We start from the raw sequence: 25,111 nt of genomic DNA, 5'->3' as shown, positions 1-25,111 counted from the left end.
ATACAAAGATGTGTGCAATTTGTTGTGTTCACCGATTATACTTTTGAGTATGAGTGGTTAGATGTCACTGTGTAAGGTTAATGTGATAATATTTACGTTTTACTTTTTGGACAGGTATGGATGCTGACAGGAGACAAACTGGAGACAGCCACTTGCACAGCCAAGAACGCCCACTTGGTGACCCGTACTCAGGACATTCATGTTTTTCGGAATGTAAGTGTTTTTTGTTTGGATCACTGTATAACTACGCATATTATTCTACATGATCTTTTATGTAAAGCGATTCCTAATACTGGTGCGTTAAAAAATACTTCATGTGTACGGGCCTCTCTTTTATGTGTTCAGCTGCTCTGTAATGTTTCATGATCAGTGTCTCGAGATGAGGTCACAGTTCTCTATGAAAGCACGTCGTATTCTTCACCTTGCCCAGATCTTAGCTGTTATGTGATATACAGGTGATCTAGGGATACATTGTGATACTATGAGTATTTATTCTTTTTTCACATTCACATTTCACATTCATTGTTTCTTCCACATAATTTATCATCCTTACAAATAATTGAAGGGAAACATTTCAAATAATCACCCAAGTTGTTTCCTAATATATTATTTAGGGGTTACAGTGATTATTTTACTCATGGGAAAGAAACCGTCTGGTTTACTGTCCTTGGAAAGGTTATTCAGTCCATGACCTACAACCATCCTAATATAGTTGCGCAGCTTAGGCTTTCCCTTAGGGGAGTCAAACAAAGGTCTGCGTCTTTCCATGTACCTGCATAAGTGTGTATGTCTCTGTGTGTGTGTGTGTGTGTGTGTGTGTGTGTGTGTGTGTGTGTGTGTGTGTGTGTGTGTGTGTGTGTGTGTGTGTGTGTATGTTCTCTATGGATGACTGCCAAAGCAGAGGGAGTCTCTGCTGTTAGGTTAAGGCAGTGCTGTCGTTTACACGAAAACGAAGACAATGCCTGGCACAGCATTAAAAACAATTGTGCCTTCCCCGGGGGGCTTGGGTCGCCCGAGAGGCCTTGCATCTGGAGCAACTTCCTTTTTAGATACAAATGAAATCTGGTTAAGGGTCTAAATGTGTTTTGAAGTTGACAGATGGATAGCTGAAGTGTGTACAGACTTTGATTAAAAACATCAAGAACTGAAGATGGGTTTACGTGTATAAGTCCATTACTAGATTTGGTGTCAGTATTGTGGTAATACTATTATTGATTATTTTGAACTTTCCTTTTTCGCAGCAGAGGCGATTCTTTTTTTTTTCCCTGTTATTACGTTTCTGTAGAGACCATTATAAATTGGTCTCCTGAACTGACACATTTGTATTGAAATAAACTTTAGGCCTATCTGTTCTGTTTGATCTAACAAGCCCAGAGCTTCATTTCCTTTATGAAACTCTTTTCTACATGAGGGGTAGCAGGCAGACATAGCCGTGTGACAGTTAAGCAGTTGGCTTGGGTCCTAGGCTTTGACAAAGCTAGCAGTTGAATTCAGCAGCTGTATTCTTCCGCTTTTGGTGAGGTTAAGCTCTCTAGTTTATTTGGGTTAGATTACTATCTATGTGTGCATGCTTCAATGTGAGCCTAGGAGCGTGTAATAGATAGCTGACACTGTACTTTTCTCTGGGTTTGCAGGTGACCACACGCAGCGAGGCCCACCTCGAGCTCAACGCTTTCAGGAGGAAGCACGACTGCGCTCTGGTGATATCAGGAGACTCTCTTGAGGTAAACCTCACACACAGCCAGTCATTATGCGATGCCACATTCAATCGTAGTAGGCTGTTACACCAAGAGTATAGAATATTTGTGATACAGGAACGGGTATGGCTTTATGTGAAATTAATAGCTGATGGAATGGTTGATAAATTTATTTTTTTATTTTTTTATTATTTTCCAATAACACACCTCTACACACTAAACTGTTTAATTCCTATAAATCAACAGCAATTTGCAAATGCTTGCAATTTTTATTTGCTGATGCAAGCCCTGCATGTCATGTCATTCGGTTAGGTATTTACAGTCATGCTTCATGTTGTGGAACGTCCAGTAGCGCAAGTCCATTATGTTCAAACAGCTATTAACAATGGTTTTCTCACCAACCTATTTTTATTTTTTTCCCCTGATGTTAATAAGAAAATAAAGTGCTCCAATTCACCATCCTCAAAGTGCTCCGTCCTCTGTCAGAAAATCGGACTCTTACAAAGCACTGACACTGAAGACTCCTTCCATGAATGCCATATAAGCATGTCACAGAATAAGTAACTAAACAGTCCCTGTTTAGGATGAATAAAATGGGAAGTGGAGGTTCAGTGACATTGGACTTCTTATCAAAAGGTTCGAATCCCAGAATTACCAAAATGCCACTGCTAGGCCCTTAAACAAGGCTGTTAACCCTCAAAAGATTATTTGTAAAAATATTTATAAGGGTGTCTGTCAAAAGCCATACACATAAGTTTGAACTACTTTCGGAGGTTCTGTTATAGAAAGTTTGGTCAGCTCATTTTAACCAGTCAGAATTAAAAATGACTTAACAATGCTTTTGTATAAATAAAAAAAAAAGGTTATAATTATAAATATATCTAGAAATAATTAAAAAAGGTTATTCTGAAGGCTGGTGTATTGGCACATCTGCAATGGTGTAAGTGCAAATAAGATGACAGGAACTAAAATCATATTTTTGCTTCAGATTCAAAAAATACTTTTCTAATCCATTATTTTCCTTTGTTACTCGTTACTCATGTAAGTGAGTAGTTTTGTTTTATAGAATTATAGAATATAGATTATTGGATAATTGCAACCCAAAGAGCTCTGGATGTTATTAATAGTATATACAGTGGGGCAAAAAAGTCAGCCACTAATTGAGCAAGTTCTCCCACTTAAAAAGATGAATTTTCATCATAGGTACATTTCAACTATGAGAGACAAAATGAGAAAAAAATAATCCAGAAAATCACATTGTCTGAGTTTTAAAGAATTTATTAGCAAATTATGGTGGAAAATAAGTATTTGGTCACCTATAAAAAAGATTTCTGGCTCTCACAGACCTGTAACACCTTCTTTAAGAGGCTCCTTCACTTGTTACCTGTATTAATGGCACCTGTTTGAAGTATAAAAGACACCTGTCCACAACCTCAATTTGTCAGACTCCAAACGCTACTATGGCCAAGACCAAAGAGCTGTCAAAGGACACCAGAAACAAAATTGTAGACCTGCACCAGGCTGGGAAGACAGAATCTGCAATAGGTAAGCAGCTTGGTGTGAAGAAATCAACTGTGGGAGCAATTATCAGAAAATGGAAGACATACAAGACTACTGATAATCTCACTCGATCTGGGGCTCCATGCAAGATCTCACCCCGTGGGGTCAAAATGATCCAAAGAACGGTGAGCAAAAATTCCAAAACCACACAGGGGGACGTAGTGAATGACCTGCAGAGAGCTGAGACCAAAGTAACAAAGGCTACCATCAGTAACACACTACGCCGCCAGGGACTCAAATCCTGCAGTGCCAGACGTGTCCCCGTGCTAAAGCCAGTACATGTCCGGGCCCGTCTGAGCATTTGGATGATCCAGAACAGGATTGGGTCATATGTCATATGGTCAGATGAAACCAAAATAGAACTTATTGGTAAAAACTCAACTTGTCGTGTTTGGAGGAGAAAGAATGCTAAGTTACAGCCAAAGAACACCATACATACTGTGAAGCATGGGGGTGGAAACATCATGCTTTGGGGCTGTTTTTCTGCAAAAGGCCCAGGACGACTGATCCGTGTAAAGAAAAGAATGAATGGGGCCATGTATGAGATTTTGGGTGAAAACCGCCTTCCATCAGCAAGTACATTGAAGATGAAACGTGGCTGGGTCTTTCAGCATGACAATGATCCCAAACACACCACCCGGGCAACCAAGGAGTGGCTTTGTTAGAAGCATTTCAAAGTCCTGGAGTGGCCTAACCAGTCTCCAGATCTCAACCCCATAGAATATCTTTGGAGGGAGTTGAAAATCTGTGTTGCCCAGCGACAGCCCCAAAACATCACTGCTCTAGAGGAGATCTGCATGGAGGAATGGGCCAAACTACCAACAACAGTGTGTAAAAACCTTGTGGAGACTTACAGAAAATGTTTGATCTCTGTCATTGCCAACAAAGGGTTTATAACAAAAAGTATTGAAATGAACTTTTGTTATTGACCAAATACTTATTTTTCACCATATTTTGCAAATAAATTCTTTGAAAATCAGACAATGTGATTTTCTGGATTTTTTGTTCTCATTTTGTCTTATAGTTGAAGTGTACCTATGATGATTACAGGCCTCTATTATCTTTTAAAGTGGGAGATCTTGCACAATTGGTGGCTGACTAAATACTTTTTTGCCCCACTGTAAAAAAGGTAATGTACAGCTGTTTTTGATGGTGTGTGTGTATGTGTGTGTATATATATATATATATATATAGTTTGCAGTACAGAAAACATTAAACAGATTGTTCCTGCAGGTATGTCTGAAGTATTATGAGTATGAGTTTATGGAGCTGGCGTGCCAGTGCCCGGCTGTGGTGTGCTGTCGCTGTGCTCCAACACAGAAAGCTCAGATCGTCCGGCTGCTGCAGGAGCGCACAGGAAAACTCACATGCGCTGTGGGTGAGTACACTGTTGTCACTGACAGCATCATTTCTCCATCACTGAGTTGTGGCACTAAATGCTATTTTGTATAATAGTGTGAAACATCTCAGAGAAAGGTCAGAGAGGACCAAATTTTATCCTATTAGGGCTCAAGTCCTGGACAGATCTGCTCAAAAGACCAGTATTACTTGTATATTACTGAACTCAAAGGACTGGAGCTGGACAAACCTGACCTGACATAACGTGCATAAAACACGTAAAGGGGCTACTGTATGGATACAAGTTTTTTGACACCTGGTTATTAGATCCTACGTGCTTTTTGAACATCCCATTCCACGTTTAGTCCCCATTTGCTGTTATAACCTTTAATATTTCCTGAAGATGTTTTACTAGGTTTTTTAATGTGCTTTGGGCACATTCGGCCACAAGGGTGTTAGTAAAGTCAGGTACTGATGTAGGGTGAGGAGGCCTGGGTTTGCTGTCAGCATTTTAATTCATCCCAAAAGTCCAGGGTTGAGGTCAGAACTCTATAGCAGGCCACTCGAGATCTTCCACACTAAACCTATATATTTATGGAGCTGGCTTTGTGCACAGGGGCATTTTAATGATGGAATAAGTTTGGATCTCCTAGTTCAAGTAAAGGGAAACTTTAATGCTACCACCTTCAATGACATCCTAGTTTGGGAAAGAACCACATTTAAAATAATTATTTATAAAAAAACAAAAACAAAGCAGCTTTACAAAGATAAAGAGGTTATAAAATTGGAATTTATATGTTATGGCTGGAGATGTCAGGTGTCCCTGTACTTTCATCTATATAGTGTTCATTTACTAAAAAAAAATATAAAAACAAAACCACTACAAAATATTACAGTCAACTCTAGTTATTGTCACATTTCAAGAGAAAAAAAGAGACGAACAGCCCAAATATGCATTACAGACAACAAAGCCATTTTCCTTTTTAGAGAAAAATCTTTTCCTCTTGCAAAAATCATTCTTATTTCAATTGTCATTTTCCACAAATGTATGAGTGAGTCAAAATTGCATGAACAAGAATTGAATCAGATTGTCTTCTTGAGTAATCCAGACTCTTGTGAACAGCTGGAACATAGCCACTCGTACACAGAAATGGAGATTATATCGGAAAACCAATTCTAAATGTTAATTCTAAAGGTTTTTATTTTAAAAGAGACCGCATAGTAAATGAAATATCTAGTAGGCCAATGTGAGAATAAGGTGCAAATTTCCAGATATTTGTTTCAGATGTTCAATTTTAGAAATTGTAAATATATCTGAATACAGTCAGCCCCTGACTTACAAACGGCCGACGTAAGAATTTCCGGAGATACGAACACGGCTGCGGCTACCCAAAAATACGAAACAAAGAAAATCCAGATATATTAAAGAAAACATTCAAAATCCGCACGTGCTATTCAGATGTGACAACGCTGCAAACAGAAGGTGAAGAAGAAGAACGCCTGGCAGGCATGCATTGTGGGACCGTGTCTCACTCTTCTCCACTTACGAACACTTTTCCGGTCCCTATCTATTTCATACGTCGGGGGCTACCTGTATTTTGTTCAGGAGGAAGGAGAGGAGGAAGACTTCTACAGAGACAGCAGGGAAAGGAGAAGTGTAGGAGAGTGGAGGTTAGGGTTGGTACTTTAAATGTGGGTACTATGACGGGTAAAGGGAGAGAGGTAGCTAATATGATGGAGAAAGGTAGATATGTTGTGTGTTCAGGAGACCAAGTGGAAAGGGAGTCAGGAACATTGGAGGTGGCTTTAAACTGTTCTATCATGGTGTGGATGGAAAGAGAAATAGTGTAGTGGTGTTTCTCAAGGAAGAGTTTAGTAAGAGTGTAGTGGAGGTGAAGAGAGTTTCTGATTGGGTGATGAATGTGAAGCTGGAAGTTGAAGGGGTGATGATAAATGTCATTAGTGCTTATGCTCCACAAGTCAGCTGTGAGATGGAGGAGAAGTAAAAATTCTGGAGTGAGTTAGATGATGTGGTAGAAGGTGTACCTAGGAATGAAAGATTGCTTATTGGGGCAGATTTAAATGGGCAGGTGAAGGGAACAGAGGTGATGAGGGGGTGGTGGTAGGTATGGTCTTAAGGAGAGGAATGTGGAAGGGCAGAAGGTTGTAGATTTTGCTAAAAGGAGGAAATGGCAGTGGTGAATACGCATTTTAAGAAGAAGGAGGATCATATGGTGACGTATAAGAGTGGAGGAAGGTTCACACAGGTGGATTATGTTCTATGTAGGAGATGCAACCTGAAGGAGATTGGAGACTGTAATGTGTTTGCAGGGGACATTGTAACTAGACAGCATTGGATAGTCGTCTGTAGAATGGTTTGGGAGGTGAAGAAAAAGAGGAGGAGAGTGAGGATTGAAAGAAGAATAAGATGGTGGAAACTGAAGAAGGAAGACTAGTGTGAGAATCAGGGAAGAGGTCAGACAGGGGCTCGGTGGTGGTGAGGAGGTGCTGGATGATTGGGCAACTACTGCAGAAGTGATAAGGGAGACTAGAAAGGTACTTGGTGTGACATCTGGAAATAGAAAGGAAGACAAAGATACGTGGTGGTGGAATGAGGAAGTACAGGACAGTATAAGGAGAAAGAGGTTGGCAAAACAGAATTGGAAAAGTAGGCAGGAGTACAAGGAGATGCGGCAGCAGGTGAAGAGGGATGTGGCGAAAGCCAAGGAAAACGCATATGAGGAGCTGTATGAGAAGTTGGACACTAAGGAAGGAGAACAGGATTTATACAGATTGGCTAGGCAGAGGGACCGAGCTGGGAAAGATGTGCTGCAAGTTAGAGCAATAAAGGATGGAGATGGATATATCTTGACTAGTGAGGAGAGTGTGTTGAGAAGGTGGAGGGAGTATTTTGAGCAGCTGATGAACGAGGAAAATGAGAAAGAGAGAAGGTAAGATGGTGTGGAGATGGTGAAGCAGGAAGTGGATAGGATTGGTAAGGAGGAAGTGAGAGCAACGATTTAGAGGATGAACAGTGGAAAGTTGGTAGGACCAGATGACATACTGGTAGAAGCATGGAGATGTTTAGGAGAGATGGCAGTGGAGTTTTAACCAGATTGTTTAACAGGATTTTGGAAGGTGAGAACATGCCTTAGTAATGGAGATGAAGTGTGCTGGTACCGATTTTTAAGAACGAGGGAGATGTGCAGACCTGCAGTAACTACAGGGGAATAAAGCTGTTTAGTCGCACCATGAAGTTATGGGAAAGAGTAGTGGAAGCCAGGTTGAGAGAAGAGTTGACCATCTGTGAGAAGCAGTATGGTTTCATGCTGCTGAAGAGCACTACAGATGCATTATTTGCTTTGAGAATGTTGATGTAGAAGTATAGAGAAGGTCAGAAGGAGTTGCATTGTGTGTTTGTGGATTTAGAGAAAGTGTAGGACGTGAGAGAGGAGTTGTAGGAACGACAGACTGGGTCAAGGTGGAGGTTGGACTGCATCAAGGATCGGCTTCGAGCCCTTTCCTGTTTGCAGTGGTGATAGACAGGTTGACGGACGAGGTCAGACAGGATCCTCCGTGGACCACTATGTTTGCGGATGATATTGTTATTTATGGTAAGAGTAGGGAGCATGTTGAAAAGAACCTGGAGAGCTGAAGGTATGTGCTGTAGAGAAGGGGAATAAAAGTCAGTAGGAGTAAGACAGAGTACGTGTTTGTGAATGAGAGGGAGGGCAGTGGAGTGGTGCGGTTGCAGGGAGAAGAGGTGGAGAAGGTGGAGAAGTTCAGGTACCTAGGGTCAACAGTGCAAAGTAATAGAGAGTGTGTTAGAGAAGTGAAGAAAAGAGTGCAGGCAGGGTGGGGTGGGTGGAGAAGAGTGATAGCAGGAGTGATTTGTTATAGAAGGGTATCTGCAAGAGTGAAAAGGAAAGTTTGTAGGACTGTGGTGAGACCTGCGATGTTGAATGGTTTAGAGACAGTGGCATTGAGACAGGATGTGGAGCTGGAGGTAGCAGAGCTAAAGATGCTGAGGTTTTCTTTGGGAGTGACAAAGATAGACAGTATTAGAAACAAGTTTATTAGAGGGACAGCGCATGTCGGATGTTTTGGAGACAAGGTGAGGGAGACAAGATTGAGATGGTTTGGACATGTGCAGAGGAGGGACATGGGGTATATCGGTAGGAGAATGCTGAGGATGGAGCCACCAGGAGGGAGGAAAAGAGAAAGGCCAAGAAGGAGGTTTATGGATGTGGTGAGGGAAGACATGCAGGTAGTTGGGTTAGGGTTAGGGTTAGGGTGAAAGAGGCTGATGTACAGGACAGGGGGGTATGAAGAAGGATGATCCGCAGTGGTGCCCACTAATGGGAGAAGCCGAAAGAAAAAGAAGATAGAATAGTATCACAAGGTGTCGGCTATTTTATATATAACCACCTGATGCTGACCCATATGGCTATCTATATGTCATGTATACTTTTTTTTTCAGTGAATAATAGCGATGAAATATGACAACGTTTTCTTGTCAAGCTATAATCAAGAGTCTTTCAATAGTCTGAGCAGGACTGGTCAAAGCAGCTGTGATTTTCACATATCCAACTGTGTTATCTCTCATTTTATCTCTCAGGGGATGGAGGAAATGATGTCAGCATGATCCAGGAAGCAGACTGTGGCGTGGGAGTGGAAGGCAAAGTAAGAGCCACTGGGTCCCTGCGCGCCAGCACCGTCAAACAATTTGTCACACACATCCGCAACGATCTCTCCATGTGTGCTGACCACATCATTATCACATACTCTGCACACACTCTCGCACATCTGGGCAAACATTTCCCACTCTTCATACCTAATGTGTGGAAGGACCGTGCAAGTCGAAGCCACAACACAATGTGAATGGTTTTTTCTGACCTACATTACATCTGGCTATATTTGTGTGTTGTTGTCTACGAGTTGTCTGTCAGAAAGGACATCGACGGTACGGGATAACTGAAACATCACTCTGCCCGTAGGTGGTGAAGGATTTCAAATGTGCTTTTTTCATTTTACGATATTGTGTCTACCGGGACTTCAAACACTGCAAAGACAGAATCGGCCCAGGCCAAATTATGTGGTGGACCAAGCGCTCTTTCCAAATGCTGAAAATGAGACATTATGAGTTGGTTAACTGATATTGACTCATCCATGACTAACATAGAACAACCCAGATTAAATTAGCGTGGTTTATGTGGGATTGTATTTTCCCCTGCATGTCTGTAGTTCTTTGGGCCTTCAGAATTTTTCATTCACATTTAAGTTCAGTCTTATAGCTTTAGCTAGTTTTAACACATGTACGAAATGTAATGTCTTTGATTTCACAAAAGTGTGGAACAACAAACTAAAATGCTTCTGTGTTTATTTTGCCAGGAGGGAAAGCAGGCCTCTCTTGCTGCTGATTTTTCAGTGACTCAGTTTAAACATTTGGGCAGACTGCTCATGGTGCATGGCCGAAACAGCTACAAGAGATCTGCTGCCCTCAGTCAGTTTGTCATTCACAGGAGTCTCTGTATCAGTACCATGCAGGTAGAGTGTGTGTGTGTGTGTGTGTGTGTGTGTGTGTGTGTGTGTGTGTGTGTGTGTGTGTGTGTGTGTGTGTGTGTGTGTGTGTGTGTGTGTGTGTGTGTGTGTGTGTGTGTGTGTGTGTGTGTGTGTGTGTGTGTGTGTGTTTATGTCTGAGTATGTCTGAAATAGAAAACCACTCCCTATGTTCATGAACAGGTCTGTGTTCCCGAAAGACTGCTTTTTGTTTTCCAGTTTGCGATACAGCTGAGAAAAATATTCTTGAACCCCAAAATCATCTTTCAACACACCCAAGCATTGGCACAGATCAAGCTATGACTCAGATGTTAATCAGTAATAACGAGCAGCATACGCGTCCAGAATTTTCAACAGTAGTTTTTTTGAACACACGTTGCAACACAGTAAATAAATTGTGAGGTTGCTCCTCTTAGTCATGCCACAAAAAGCAAAAAGGGCCCGTTGTTGTACTTCATCTTATATTAATACATTTGGAAATTGTGTTTAAAGTTCCATGAATCTCGCAGGGAACATTGGAGTCACTTTACTGACTGCACCTCATTCGTCTTTTGACCTTGTTGATAATCCCAAAATTCTACAACCAGCAAACGAAGATTTTTTATTTGCACCTCCTGAATTTCCTGACATTGACTTGTGACCTCATATGGGTAGTCTGTAGCCTTTCAAATTAAATGGCCCATAGGACTGGTGGTTGTCCAGTTTAATGGTTACATATATAACTTCCTTAGATTCCTGATTACCAGAGCATTTTCCTTTTAAATCTAATAAAGGATGCAGAGCAAAGTCTTCACATTGTGGAATAGCCCAGTCACTCACTTGGATAAGCTTCAGTATTGTTACTATGAAATGAATTTGGCATTTGATCAGCTGTGATGGGTGAAGGAAGCACCACTTTGGTTTCTTCAAGACAGTCCTACTTCTAGTTTGCATGGCATTTGCAGCTGTTGCTGATCTTCACTCCATCATTACTTTATAATGGTCAGAATGTATAGATGGTGGGCCACCAGAAATTTTAGACAGTGAAAGGCAGCTACTGTAAGTAAGACTCAGTTTGTCTTATTATGTGTGACAGATTTGAAAGTTTCTCTGCTTTTTATTGCATTCTGTCCACTGCAAACTTCCAAAGTGCTGAAAGGGCTCTTCCAAAATGTGCACTCCAAATGTAACTTTAACACCAACAAAATGAGGTTATTGCAAGAAACAATGGATTACTGAACTATATTAAATGGTGAAAAATTAGTGGACAGCTGAACTATATATATATATACACACATGCTTTTTGAACCGCCATTCCTTTGGGAAAACTTGGATTATGGAGCACAGTTGTGGTGACTTGTGCTTTAGTGAGGTCAGGTTGCAAGACCGGGGTGCAGTCCATATTCCAGTTCTCAGTGCAGGACACTTGATTTCTTTTACTTCAACTCTGGAAAATTATTTGTTTAAGAAGCTTGTTGTATATGTTATGTATGTTATCACAGTTAATGGGGGAGTGGATAACTGGTTTGTAGTGCATGTGTACCCCATTTATAATGCACACTATTCATTTTTTTTACTTATATCTTCCCTAGGCTGTCTTCTCCTCTGTTTTCTACTTTGCATCGGTTCCCCTCTACCAAGGTTTTCTCATCATCGGGTAAGTGGCGTACTCTCGCAGCTGTGGTGACTCATCGCGCTCAGCGAAATCTCATTGGCATTTCAATTATGCACTGCATACTGCTGTGACATTTGATTTGAGCCCCAGTATTGTTACAGTGAAAAAAATCTTGAACAGTGCTGACTGCATGGTAGTTGACGAACACCAATAGCTCCTTTGTAATGCTAGAAATTATGAGCTGAGATATTCATTTCATACTTGGGGCGACGTTTTTGTGTACTGTGTATCAGCGTTTCTAAGGCAGTGTGTGGTTGAAAAAAAAAAGAAATTGACCCATACATTTAAAGCTGTGAGTCAGGGCAAAGAAACCATCCCCCATTTTCAATCATTGATGTAAGTCATCACAGCAGGGATGAAAAGAGTTGCAAGCAGAAAGTTGAAAGAAAAAATATCTAGCAACAGTTCGAACTAAAAATTAAAAGTCAGAATTCCTTTTGCTGCCCTGCTCTGCTCTGCTCATTACTGATATGCAATTGTACTTCAATTGTCTGATACAAATAAATGTATCTGAATAAATAAACTGACATGATCGCCCTGATTATGGCTATTATGGGCATCATGCCTATTCGCACTGTTAGGACATGTTTCTTATGCTTATTTTACATTGATTTCTTTACAGGGATATGTCTTTGCACATCTGGAGCCTGACATTTTTGGCCTATTCTTTAAAGCAGATGTTCTGGAAGGGTATCCATCAACATTTGCTTGAACAAAATATCCCAAACTTTGTACATCCAATAGATTTGAGCGCTAATAAATTCACTATTAAAACCAGACGTGTATGGCACAGCAGTGATTCTGTCTAGAGGACGTCGTCCACCAAAAGTCAGTGACAGTGAAAGTGAATGCAAGTCAGAGCAGACACCAAAAACACAAGGAAAATTCTTTATGGAATAATGGTGAGAAAAACGTTGTTAGCTCAATAAAGACTCTGTTCTCTGGTTTACTTTTTAAATTGGCACAAAGCACAGTGTTTAAAAGAAACCCAACATTTTCATAAGAATGTTTCCACAGTGATGCATGGTGGTGGTAGCATCATGCTGTGGGGCTGCTTTTTATTAAGCATGAACTGGGAAAGTGTGAGTTTCTACAGTCCGAAAAGACTTGATATTGCGGTAGTACTAGGTATACTAGTATGAGAACCTGAAAGTGTTAGGCTGGCCCCAGTCTGCCTGAGAAACAGGGGTCGGACTAGAAATGTGCTGTTCACCAACAGCCTGTTCAATTTTTCAGAGTTTAAGCAATTGTTCCAATATAAATAGCCAAAAATATTAGAATCCAGCTGTGCAAAACTGATATAAATCCCAGAAGAGTTTCAGCTGTAATTGCAGCCAAATAGGGGTTCTACCAAGTATTGACCCATTACAGTGGCTAGTCTTATGCAAAACATTGTGTAGCAGATTTATGAAAGATGAAACTGCTGATTCTTAACACTTGTTTATTCTGCATTTTGTAGCTATTCGACGATCTACACCATGTTCCCTGTGTTCTCTCTAGTTTTGGATAAAGATGTGAAATCTGAAGTGGCTATGCTTTATCCTGAACTTTACAAGGATTTACTGAAGGTATTTGGTTTCGCTTTTGTTTGTGTCAAATTAAAAAAGAAAATCTTTTATCGCTCCACTTAAACTTCTTTTTATTTCAGGGTCGACCACTCTCCTACAAAACATTCCTCATATGGGTTTTGATAAGTATCTACCAAGGTAAGCCGATTTGAAAGTGAATTTAGACATTCCATTGCGCCGAGAAATGTTTTACATGCAGTACGACAGGAAGACCTCACCAGACAAAGCACCGGTTGTTCTAAATTGAGTGCGCTATTTATTTCTACCTCTAAATGAAGCATGACTTTGCAAAGGCAGTTCAGGGACCTGCTAAGAAAACAGAGAAACTCCAGGTCGGGACAATTGCGACAGAACTGAGGATACTCATACAGTGAATGTTGTTTTAACCAAACAAAACTCACCCACATGTTTCCCCCTGGTTGGCTTAAGCAGTTTATTTATGCCTGATGTTTATGTAAAATAACCTAAGGTGGTTTTCCACTTTTGGCTTTTGTGTCCTGTCAAGGTGTGTTGCACAGCAAATCATGTGCTACACCCAAACCTCACCTACCTGCTCCCTTTAATTGTTAGGTGTCTGTTTTTTTAAGCTTCTTTGGAAAAAAAAAAAAAACCTTGTTTGTATTCTTAGGCAGGCTTTTTAGGGCAATCCCCTATTTCATAAATCATCTTCTGGACAAAACGAGTGTTTCACTGTGTTCAGTTAAATACTTTGTGTTAATTCACATTTTTGTCATTTAGCTTTTGTTCTAAACTCAAATATCATATTAATATTTTAGGTCAAGGCACTGTGTGGGGAAAAATGACCAAAAATACTAACTCACTAACAGTTAAACACTGATTCTCAAACCTGCGACCTTCTTTTTTTTGAACACCTGGCCATTAAAATTGTTTTGGATTTTTAAATATTGCAATCTTTCAGTAGTTCCAGTGAGGGAGAGTTGTAGTAATATTGCATACAGAGACATCCTATACAATTGTGTATAGTTACGAGGCCCATGTATGGTCGCACGGCCAGATGTCAAAAGATCTTGAGCATATAATGTGGCTAGATTGTAAATATGACCTACGCCCTAAATGAGTGGATTCAGTGATTGTTCCTCGTTTAACCCAAACACGAACCCTGTCAGATATCATTTTACCAGTACATAATAAAATGGTGACTTTGTAAGCATTAATTTAATAACTTAAACCCATTTATTGTCAGTGGACAATTTGTTAACTCCCTTCTGAACAAAAAAGGGGCAACTACTAATGAGATATCATTATAGTTGGTTAACAATGAAAAAAAAAAAAAAAACGGTCATTATAATTTTGGGCTCGTTGTTATATGTCGGTGGGTGGGGTTGTTTATGTCTAATTGATTCATGTCATGTTGATTATTAGAAACAGATCTGCTTAGGTCAGTCATTGTATGTATGTATGTAAGGACCATGGGTATACTTTATGTTATATGTCGCATTCATAAAGTATTCAGACTCCCTTCACTTTTTACCATTTTATGTTGTAGCCTGATAATACAATCGTTCAAGTAGATTTTTTTCACTCATTAATCTACACAAAATTTCCAGAAATTCTTGTTCATATTTTGCAATAAAAAAAAACCCCTAAAATATTTAAACCCTTTGCAACAACACTTGAAAATTAGCCCTGAATTCTCTTGATCGTCGCTGAGATGTTTCTACACCTTGATTAAAGTCCACATTTGGAAAAGTTAATTTATTGCACATGATTTGGAAAGGCAGAGAAGCATGCTGGGAAACTGGTCAGGGTTGAGTGCAAAGTGAATGGGGCAAAGTACAGAGATATCCACAATAAAATCCTGTTCCATAGCACTCAGGACCTCAGTCCTACTTGACAACGACCCTAAACATGCAGCCAAGACAACGGGGACAACTCTCTGAATGTCATAGAGTGGCCTAGCCAGAGCCCAGACTTGAATCCTATTGAAGATCTTTGCAGAGACCCGAAAGTGGCTCTCCACTAAAGGTCCCCTTCCATCCTGACCAATCTTGAGAGGATTTTTCATAAAGAATGGCAGAAAATACCCACCCATCATGCATCATACCCAAAAAGACTATAATTTCTGCCAAAGATGCAGATGTAGATGAATGAGCAAAGAAATCAATTCGAACAACTGTAGTATCAGGCTGCAACTTAACAACATTGAAAAAAGTGAATGGGGTCTGAATACTTTCTGAATGCACTGTATATTATATACTGGCAAACTGCGTTTATATAAGCAATTGAATTAGATTATGTAGAGCACCAGCCACAGAAGTGCCTGTGAATCAATTGTGTATATAGAAACAGTAACACACTAGAATGAGCACATTAATATAAAGCCCTGACTTGCAGTTCTGTCATAGCTAAGTTGTTATAGAAACTATTTGACACCATTTACCCAACTAGTTTAAAGAATTCAACAATGCTACAATATAAATAAGCTCCTAATATAACAATGGACTTTGGATAGTGTTTGTAGATCTTGTTCGAAATATGTTTTGTTTGGTCTCTGTTCACCGCAGGCAGCATCATCATGTACGGCGCTATGTTGCTCTTTGAGTCGGAGTTTGTGCACATCGTGGCAATTTCATTCACCTCGCTGATCTTGACCGAGCTGCTCATGGTGGCGCTTACGGTGCAGACATGGCACTGGCTCATGATTGTGGCCGAGCTCCTGAGTCTGGCTTGCTACATTGCTTCACTTGTCTTCTTACACGAGTTCATTGGTAAGAACACATTTACAAATCACCACATAAATACAAATACATATAGTGTATATGTCAATACATTTGTCATTGTAATATCATTTTATTTAGCATTTCTAATTTGGCTTATTTATTGATTTAACTGGAAAAAAAGAACACTTTTTTTTTTGTAACTGCCTACCAATGTTTATGTCCTTCAAAATTTCATGACAGTTTTTGGAATTTTATTTATGCTACACATCCAGGTATCAGGTCAAGGTCTCATTGCTGCATAGCATCATGACATCCTCTTGCTCTTAAATTGTTTTGACGTCAAAGAGTTTTAAACCAGGTGAAGGAATGCGGTCACATTCCTCCTCACTTTTTTCCCTTCCTCCCCGGCCAAAAGTTCACCGGAAACGACTTTCCCTTGACGCTTTGCCATTTTCCCAAATCGATGCTCACCACTATTCCACGCTGCCCACACAGACTGGGACCAGAGCAGTGGACGCAATACTGAAGGAAATGCCAATCGCCTTTGCTCGTTTCCTGTCAGATCAGCGCCGTGTCCAAGGTCTGTGTGTTTATTACACAGTCTGCGTAAGGGAGTTTTACGACTGGAAGTACCAGTGTACTTCCCAAGAAGTTGTTTTCTCTCTGATTTGGTTTGCTACTAATATTATATTGATATATATTTAATTAAAGAGCTGAACGGTTCTGTTTTCGGATATTAACATTTAGGGTTCATTTGTAGATATTTTTATTAAGAAAGCGATCATTAAAAAAACAATGATAATACATACATATTAGATTAGTTCTTGCTGCAAGTATAGGCTCATGCGTGGAGACGCTCTTCGAGACGCATGGTCCATCATACAATAAAATATTATGTACTGCATTATTAACAGCAAGCTATTTTTCTGAAGCAAGTTTTTGCCAAAGTGGTTGAAGGATCAAAGCAAAAAGTCAGTAATTTGGACTGTTGTCATTTAAAAAAAAAATCTTTCGAGCTGATGTGTGCCAGTTTTCCAACATTCTGATGAACTTGCATTTCAATGTCTTGTCCCTGTGCAGCTTACAGAGCATATCCCCGAAGCAGCAGAGACCACCCCCGAGTTCCATGGAAGGGATGGTTTGCTTCTCATCGTAGGCCCTGTTGTCTCCTCTCCAAACATAACGTTTATGGTTGTGACCGTAAAGTTCAATTTTTGTCTCATCACTCCAAATTACTTCAAGACGTTTTTGCGGTTTCTGTTGATGCTCTTTGGCATATTGCAAGCAAGCTGTTTTGTGGTATGGACACAAAAATGGCCTTTTTTCCCCTCTGCCAATTCTGACATGTTGCCCATTTTTGCTTAAGTGTCTTCTTATTGTGCATTCTGCAATAATTAGGTTTTTTATTTCTTTTATTTTTTTGAGTGCATATTGTTTGAGTTAAGTTGTGTTAATCTCTGGGTTTTTTCATTGCATGTAACACATTTTTTGGCAGAGTTCCATTTCCCTTATCCAGAGCAACTTAATCTTAAACTTAAAATAATCTCATTCATACACTTTAGCAGTCTTGGGATTAAGGGCCTTGCTCAGGGGCCCAGGAATTGGTAGCTTTGTGTGGCTGGGATTTGAACTCACGACATTTGGATCTATAGGGCAATGCCTTAACCACTACGCTACCACCTCATTTGCTGTTATCATAACCTCCACCCTTCTGGGAAGATGTTCCACTAGATTTTGAAGTGTGGCTTGTCCTATTTCAGCCACAATGGACTAAAGTTAGGTACTGATGTAGGGTGAGGAGGCCTAGCGTGGTTAGCAGCCAGCGTTCCAATTTATCACAAAGAGCAGGCCACTATACAAGCCTGTATACTTTTTTTATGCCTCCAACTTTGTGGTGACAGTTTGGGATACAACCACATATGCCTGGAAAAGTCAGGTGTCCCAGTACTGTATGTATTCGCATCCAGGTTTTTTTTAGGTTTTTTGTTCGTACCTGTCCATAACATATACACTATATTTCCAAAAGTATTAGGTCACCTGGTCATAAGATTTTTGAGCATTGCATTCCACATTTAGTCCCAATTTTAGTCCCCTCCACTGTTCTGGAATAATGTTCCCCTAGATTTTGGAGTGTGCTTATGGATATTTGTGTTCATCAGCCACAAGAGTATTACGATAGGCAGGTACTGATGTAGGTGAGGAGACCTGGGGTGCAGTCAGCGTTTCAATTCATCCCAAAGGTGTTCAGTAGGGACGAGATCAGAGCTCTATAGCAGGTCACGCAAGATCTTCCTCTCTAAAGGATGTAAACCAGATCTTCAAGGAGCTCACTTTGTGCACAGGGGCAGTGCCATCCCGGAACAGATTTGGGATTCCAAGTTTAAGTGAATGCAAAATTGTATTATAGCAGATCTAAAGACGTCCTGTACAATTGAGGTACTCCAGCTTTGTGGTAACAGTTTGGAAAAGAACGAGATATAGCAGGAAAGGTCAGATGACCCAATACTTTTGGAAATATAATGTATTAACAGATTTTGTTGGTTATAAGATAAACCTGAGGAATCATCCACATGAAGGGGAAAACTCAAAACAGTTTTCAAAAACACTTTTCCAGGTGATTGAGGGGATGTAATTAAAAAAGAAAACATGGTGGAAAATGTCTGAATATGTCTGATTATATATAACCTCTTTTTTTTTATTCAAAACATGTTACCAATTTTTGCCTGGGAATTTTTTCTTTTAATTTATTTGAACTGTTTAAAGTATTAAATGCACTTTGTATATATGTATGTTGTGATGCAAAATTTTCACTGGTGCAATAGAGCAATGTCTGATTGCTGTCAGTTGAACAACTCGTATATTACATCTGGGCTTATACCGTGTAATCACTGACATCTTACACAGAGAGCAGGCTACACACAGAGCGCTTCCTAAACACTAATCCAGAACTGGTCACTGTCTGTGGGGACTAGGCTTATTCAACAGGAATAACAAGGATAGGAATGAAGTCTGTGAGCAAGCTTCAGGCATGCAGACATGTCTAGACTGCAGACAAGTCTTCCGGATAGCTCAGTAGCTTAAAATGTTCACAAAGTTCATAAACTGTGTGAACAGTGCCACTGTTCTCACCTTTATACTGTAGATTTGTTCAACAAGAATGTTCTGTGATTATCCCAAAGCTCTTTTCTTTTTTTTTTTTTGCTCAATCTTTATACAAGTCCACATATGCATTTTAGAAAGTGTTACACAAATCACAATCGAATGAATCATTCAGCACTGTTTCTAACTCCAAATCCACTTCCTCTCATCCCTCCCTCAGATGTCTATTTCATCACAACGCTGTCATTCATCTGGAAGGTGACCGTCATCACTCTGGTCAGCTGCTTGCCACTGTACATCCTGAAATACCTGCGAAGGCGCTTCTCGCCTCCCAGCTACTCGAAGCTGACGACCTAGAGCCTATCGGCATGAACTATAAAAAGAACGACGCGTTACCTGGGTGTGTTCATTTATGTTTTGTTTTTTTTCTTTTTATTTGTGTGGACGACTCGAGCGATTTGCACAGGCTTCGCTTCACTAGACGCAGCAGTAGAGAACGCCAACTCCAACATAAATGCATGTCTCCATAAAGAATCTTCTCATTCGTTTGTAGTCACACCAACGCTATGCAGCTGAGCTGGGCTCCTAGAGGGCCTTCAGAGCTGAATCACGAGGGTACTGTCATGCTTGATTGCTCGAGTGAGTCACTAGCGAGGGCTAAACATGTGGGTTACTGTGGCTAGGCTGTACACTTTGAGAAGCCTGAGAGAAATCCATTTCAATTTTTTGTTTGCTTTTGTCATTTTGCCGATAAGGGAACGAAAAGGGAAAAGCGAAGCAATACGTGGGATCTTAGAAACCGAATTCATTTCATTGAATCGTATTGCTGATGGAAAGTCTTCAAAAAAAATAAAAATAAATAAAATACAATATTGAAAATAAACCTAAAGTGGTTCTATATAAGATTAAGCCAGGACAAGTGTGTGTGTGTGTGTGTGTGTGTGTGTGTGTGTGTGTGTGTTTTAGAGCATGTGTTTGTGTTGGTATGTTGATGCAAATCTTAAAATCATACTTGTCACCGAGCCCCTGTAGTATAGCTGAGCTTTTTCTTTTTTTAGCATGCTGTGTTGTCTCAGATGGTGGTGTTGGTTTGGGCTTACGGTTACTAAATACCAGTGTGTTGTGTCTGAAGACCGTGGTGAGTCAAACAAAAATGCTATTTTAGCTTGCAGCTCCTTTTTTTGGTCCCTCTGTCTATGTCCACTCTTGTGGTGACCTCTGGTTTCCCTCTCATTCTCTCTCTATCTCTGTGCATGAATGAGTAGATTTCAGTAACCACTACTACTCCCAGTCTACGTCTTTATTGAACATATCACTTACTCATAGGGCCACATCACTGCGCATCTACGTTTTACGTGGCTCCATGACATCAGGTTTGTACATAAGCTATGCGATCTAACGTGTGCACTTGACATTGATTAACTGTAGTTTAGTGCGTGGATTTGTTCAAAGGCCATTCTTTGTACGGTAACAGTAGTGACGGCCTGCCATTCGTGCCATTTTGGGGAAAAAAATGTGCCATATTGACCACTTGTCTTGCAATCAGGGGTGCCAACATTTATGCCATAACATTTCAAAATGTTGTATTTATTTTTTTTCATTCAATAAAATTGGAAGACTACTTTTACTGAAAGAGAAAGGAAAACCAAATCATCCTGAATTTTTTGCAGGATTTAAATTAAACATCAGAGTCCAACATGTATATATAAGTATTTATTTTAAGCCAGACAACCTACAGTATTGTTAAAGTGGTCTATTGATAATTCTGACCATATCGTTCACATTTTAAGGAGGAAATCAAACTCAACTTAAAGCTTGCTAACAAAAATTAAATATGAAGTTGGGCATGTTTTTTTTTTTTTTTTTTTTGTGAAACTCTGAGATTAAAAATTACATCATTCCAACTGCAGATTTCCCACTGAGTGAATACCCTTTAATAAGTGTATTCGACAGACTTACATTTGTGAACCAAAAAAATAAATTGTGTCTATATTATAGGATTTACTTTGTTAACAGTGTTGGCACCTCTGCATGCAAAATGTCCTGTTTGTGGGTGCAATACCTTACATTTAAGAAGGGAACATTTACAAAAAAGAAGGGAAATTTCAACCTAATCACTATTGTGTTCCTTCAAAGATCATGTGCAAAAGAAAATGTGTATTGCAGTAAATAAATCCTTAATTGAATAGTAATTTAAGCAAGCAAGATGATGTAAGTATGAATTGTTTCAAATATCACTATGTGGTGATTTCTGTTCACAAAACATTGTACTACTGATGGCTTGGCAGTTAGGACTAGAATGCAATGCCATGTATTTCATGTGATTCCTGTTGCTGTTGTTTGTTTTGTTTTCCTTTTTTCTTTTTTATAAATGGCAGGACTACTTTTTTATTAGCAAACGAATTGTGAATTGTTGTCGTGTAAATAACGAAACCTAATTAATTTTATTTATTAACATTTCTTATTTGCGTTGGAATTTGCACACTGATAACTGCAGAACAAAAAATAAATAAAAAAAAGTCTCTGAGGTGTTAAAATAAAAATGGATTTTTCTTATTATAAATTGTGCTTGAGCTGTGATTTAAATTCTGTTTTATGATGCATGTTTTTTCTCACATTGTTTCTGTTTTAATTGATGAACAATTTAATTTCATGTCTAGATCAAATATTAAATCTTCCATATTAGGTTCTCTCTCTTTCACTCTTTGTGTGTCCCATGTCTATGTTTATGAAAGAGAGAGAAGGAGGTCGCCAGGAGAGGGAGTCTTTAAAGCAGTTCAGTTGAAGACGCTCGCTAAGTGTCTTCATTATATAACGTAACACGTGAAATAAGGAATAAATTGTAAACCTACGAAATCTGTGCGCAATTCGCATCAGCGTGTCTGCAAATAGTTTATTTATAACTTTCCTTAACGTTCTTTAATAATGGAAACGTTTCTTTGGGCCATTGGCATTCATCTCCATTTTAATCAGAACCATAACATCTGTAACTCCATCTCCAAATTAACAGCTAGGCCCCGTAATTGTTTCAATCCTCTTCGAACATGGAAAAATACTGAGCGCAGTATGGCAGTGATGGGTGGCTCCGCATGTGCTATGTTAGCCATTGCAGTGTAATGGTTTGAGGTGTATAGAACAGTTAATAGTCTTTCTTACAGGATTCTCGCATTTCATCTCACATTTCACATTCTTTTTCGCCTATTTTGTATTGAGGTCAATTTGCCCGTTAACTAAATGCTATTGCAACATTATAAAAGAAATCATTTGCATCGAGGGACTATTTTAGGGTATTTTAGTCTTCTCAGAGCTCATTCTATTTTTGCCATGATGCCCTGCCAAGAATTACAGAGGCCCAGCATTTACACAAACCTAGGCTCCAGTGAGTTCATTTCTTTAATAGTTTTACACAACTAGTGAAAGAATTAGTATTTTATTTATTGATTTTTTTTTCTCACTCTTATTAGAATCCCAGTGTGTTAATAAATAAACTTTCATTGATGAACTAAACTTTCAGAGATTGGTGAAGGAATGAGCGAAGGAGTGCAAGGCAGTAAGGCATAGATAGATAGATAGATAGATAGATAGATAGATAGATAGATAGATAGATAGATAGATAGATAGATAGATAGATAGATAGATAGATAGATAGATAGATAGATAGATAGATAGATAGATAGATAGATAGATAGATAGATAGATAGATAGATAGATAGATAGATAGATAGATAGATAGATAATACAGGTACATAGCAATAAAATGCCACCTGACCTTTGCTGCTATTTGTGGTTCTTTTCCAAACCACAAAGCTGGATTCACACAATTATACAGGACGTCTTTGGACGTCTTGGAAACCCAAATCTGTTCCAGCATGGCAATGCCCCTGTGCACAAAGAAGATCTGGTTTACATGCTTTGGAGAGGAAGATTTTGAGTGGCCTTCAATAGAGCTCAGATCTCATCCCTACTGAACACCTTTGGGATCAATTGGAATGCTGACTGCACCCCAGGTCTCCTCACCTACATCAGTACCGGCCTTTCATAATACCCTTGTGGCTGATGAACACAAATATCCATAAGCGCACACTAAAATCTAGTGGAACATCTTCCCAGAAGAGTGGAGGGAACTATAAGAGCAAATTGAACTAAATGTGGAATGCATTGCCCAAAGCTCAGATACCATACTTATGACCAGGTGACCCAATACTTTTGGAAGTATAGTGTATGTTAAGACAAGGTTGAAGACAATGTATAAAAAATAATAATCCAGAATTAAATTTACAAAGTTGAAATTTGAAATTCGATCACTAAAAATTTTTTTTGAAGGACATTCAATCAGAAAATGACAAACTGTGAAACATGGAGGTGGGAGCATCATGCTGCTCTTTTTTTTGTTGTTAAAGCAAGTAATGCGTTTTTAAAGTACTGAAGCAAACCTGCAGGACAACACTCACACAGTTCAAACTGGGTCTTCCAGCAAAAGTCATCCTAAGCATACAGCCAAATGTTATGTATTACAGTAATTTTCACATAAATGAACATTATTGGGTGTTTTATAGTATATAGATTGTTAAAATCCTATAGAAAACTACGAAAACTAAAGTTCACATTCCCATTTTTAACATAAGTATTTCTTATTGCATTATTGGCTTTATGCTACTAGTATGAGTAAACCAAATTTTCAGGTCCCAGGCTTTCTACAGTTGTTACATCACTCCCCGTGTGCTAAATTCTTGTCTCTACTTTCCATAAATATTGTCATGACATGTCAAGCACGATTGCAAACTGAGGAGTGTGAAAAGAAGTGGCGGAATCCCCATCACTGCCCACACCATCATGCAGCTGTCATCTTTTGTACACCACCACAACAAAACACTACAACATCCCCACAAACGGATTTGGACTTGTCTCCATTGTGTGGCACTTACTATCACATTCCTCTTTTCCTGTCCTGACAAAAACCGAGGATTTGCTTGATGACAGCCTGTTTAAAAGAGATATTTGCTGAGCATGCACACACCCTCTACAAGGTCTATTTATAGACTGGCAGAGCTAGAACGCTTTTGATTTTCTTTTTTACGCCTACTCCTGCTGGGGAAAGCCCTCTCAAGTGTTTACCCATAGCCTGCAGAGTGGAACAACAACATCTGGTGCACTCAGTCTTGTAGTGGGGGGAGCCTTGTGTTTCTTTGAAACAAAAGACATCTTTACAGTTATCGTTATCTTGGGACAAAATTTACTTATTATTATGATAAAAATGATTTCCTGATGTTTCACAAATACTTCATAATATATCAAATTGGGAGTTAACCAGGAAGTTTTGACATAAAATGTTCTACAACAGCAGCTGTGATAGTTGCATGGGGCAAATCACAGCTTAAATGCTAGTATGTTATTGTTTCTATAGCAACTACTAACACAAGCACTTGTATGGTTGATGCTCTACCATGGAAACAAATAATAAAAAATATATATATATATATATATTATATCTATCTGGGTTATTATTTCTAGAAGGAGTCTCCAGTGCTACCACTTTATACAGTGGGTACGGAAAGTATTCAGACCCCCTTAAATTTTTCACTCTTTGTTATATTGCAGCCATTTGCTAAAATCATTTAGGTTCATTCTTCTTCCTCATTAATGTACACATAGCACCCCATACTGACAGAAAAACACAGAATTGTTGACATTGTTGCAGATTTATTAAAAAAGAAAAACTGAAATATCACATGGTCCTAAGTATTCAGACCCTTTGCTCAGTATTTAGTAGAAGCCCCCTTTTAATCTAATACAGCCAGGAGTCTTTTTGGGAAAGGTGCAACAAGTCTTTCACACCTGGATTTGGGGATCCTCTGCCATTCCTCCTTGCAGATCCTCTCCAGTTCTGTCAGGTTGGATGGTAAACTTTGGTGGACAGCCATTTTTAGGTCTCTCCAGAGATGCTCAATTGGGTTT

The 25,111-nt window shown here is 39.3% G+C and overlaps 1 protein-coding gene across 1 annotated transcript in view; it reads left to right on the top strand.

Annotated features, from left to right (window-relative positions):
• atp9a (ATPase phospholipid transporting 9A) overlaps positions 1-21,719 on the top strand; it is a 49,459-nt gene extending 27,740 nt beyond the window's left edge. The window contains exons 19-28 of the mRNA XM_083570493.1: positions 115-213; positions 1,635-1,724; positions 4,491-4,635; positions 9,214-9,278; positions 9,987-10,142; positions 11,726-11,790; positions 13,268-13,376; positions 13,457-13,514; positions 15,902-16,105; positions 19,377-21,719. Of these exons, the coding sequence (XP_083426619.1) occupies positions 115-213; positions 1,635-1,724; positions 4,491-4,635; positions 9,214-9,278; positions 9,987-10,142; positions 11,726-11,790; positions 13,268-13,376; positions 13,457-13,514; positions 15,902-16,105; positions 19,377-19,513 (1,128 nt within the window). The 3' untranslated portion in view covers positions 19,514-21,719. The remainder of the gene's footprint in view (positions 1-114; positions 214-1,634; positions 1,725-4,490; positions 4,636-9,213; positions 9,279-9,986; positions 10,143-11,725; positions 11,791-13,267; positions 13,377-13,456; positions 13,515-15,901; positions 16,106-19,376) is intronic.
• Positions 21,720-25,111: the final 3,392 nt, after the last annotated feature.

Source organism: Silurus aristotelis, assembly GCF_946808225.1.
Source record: "Silurus aristotelis genome assembly, chromosome: 19".
NCBI classification, from domain to species: Eukaryota; Metazoa; Chordata; class Actinopteri; order Siluriformes; family Siluridae; genus Silurus; species Silurus aristotelis.
This window is presented reverse-complemented; position numbering and strand designations above follow the sequence as displayed.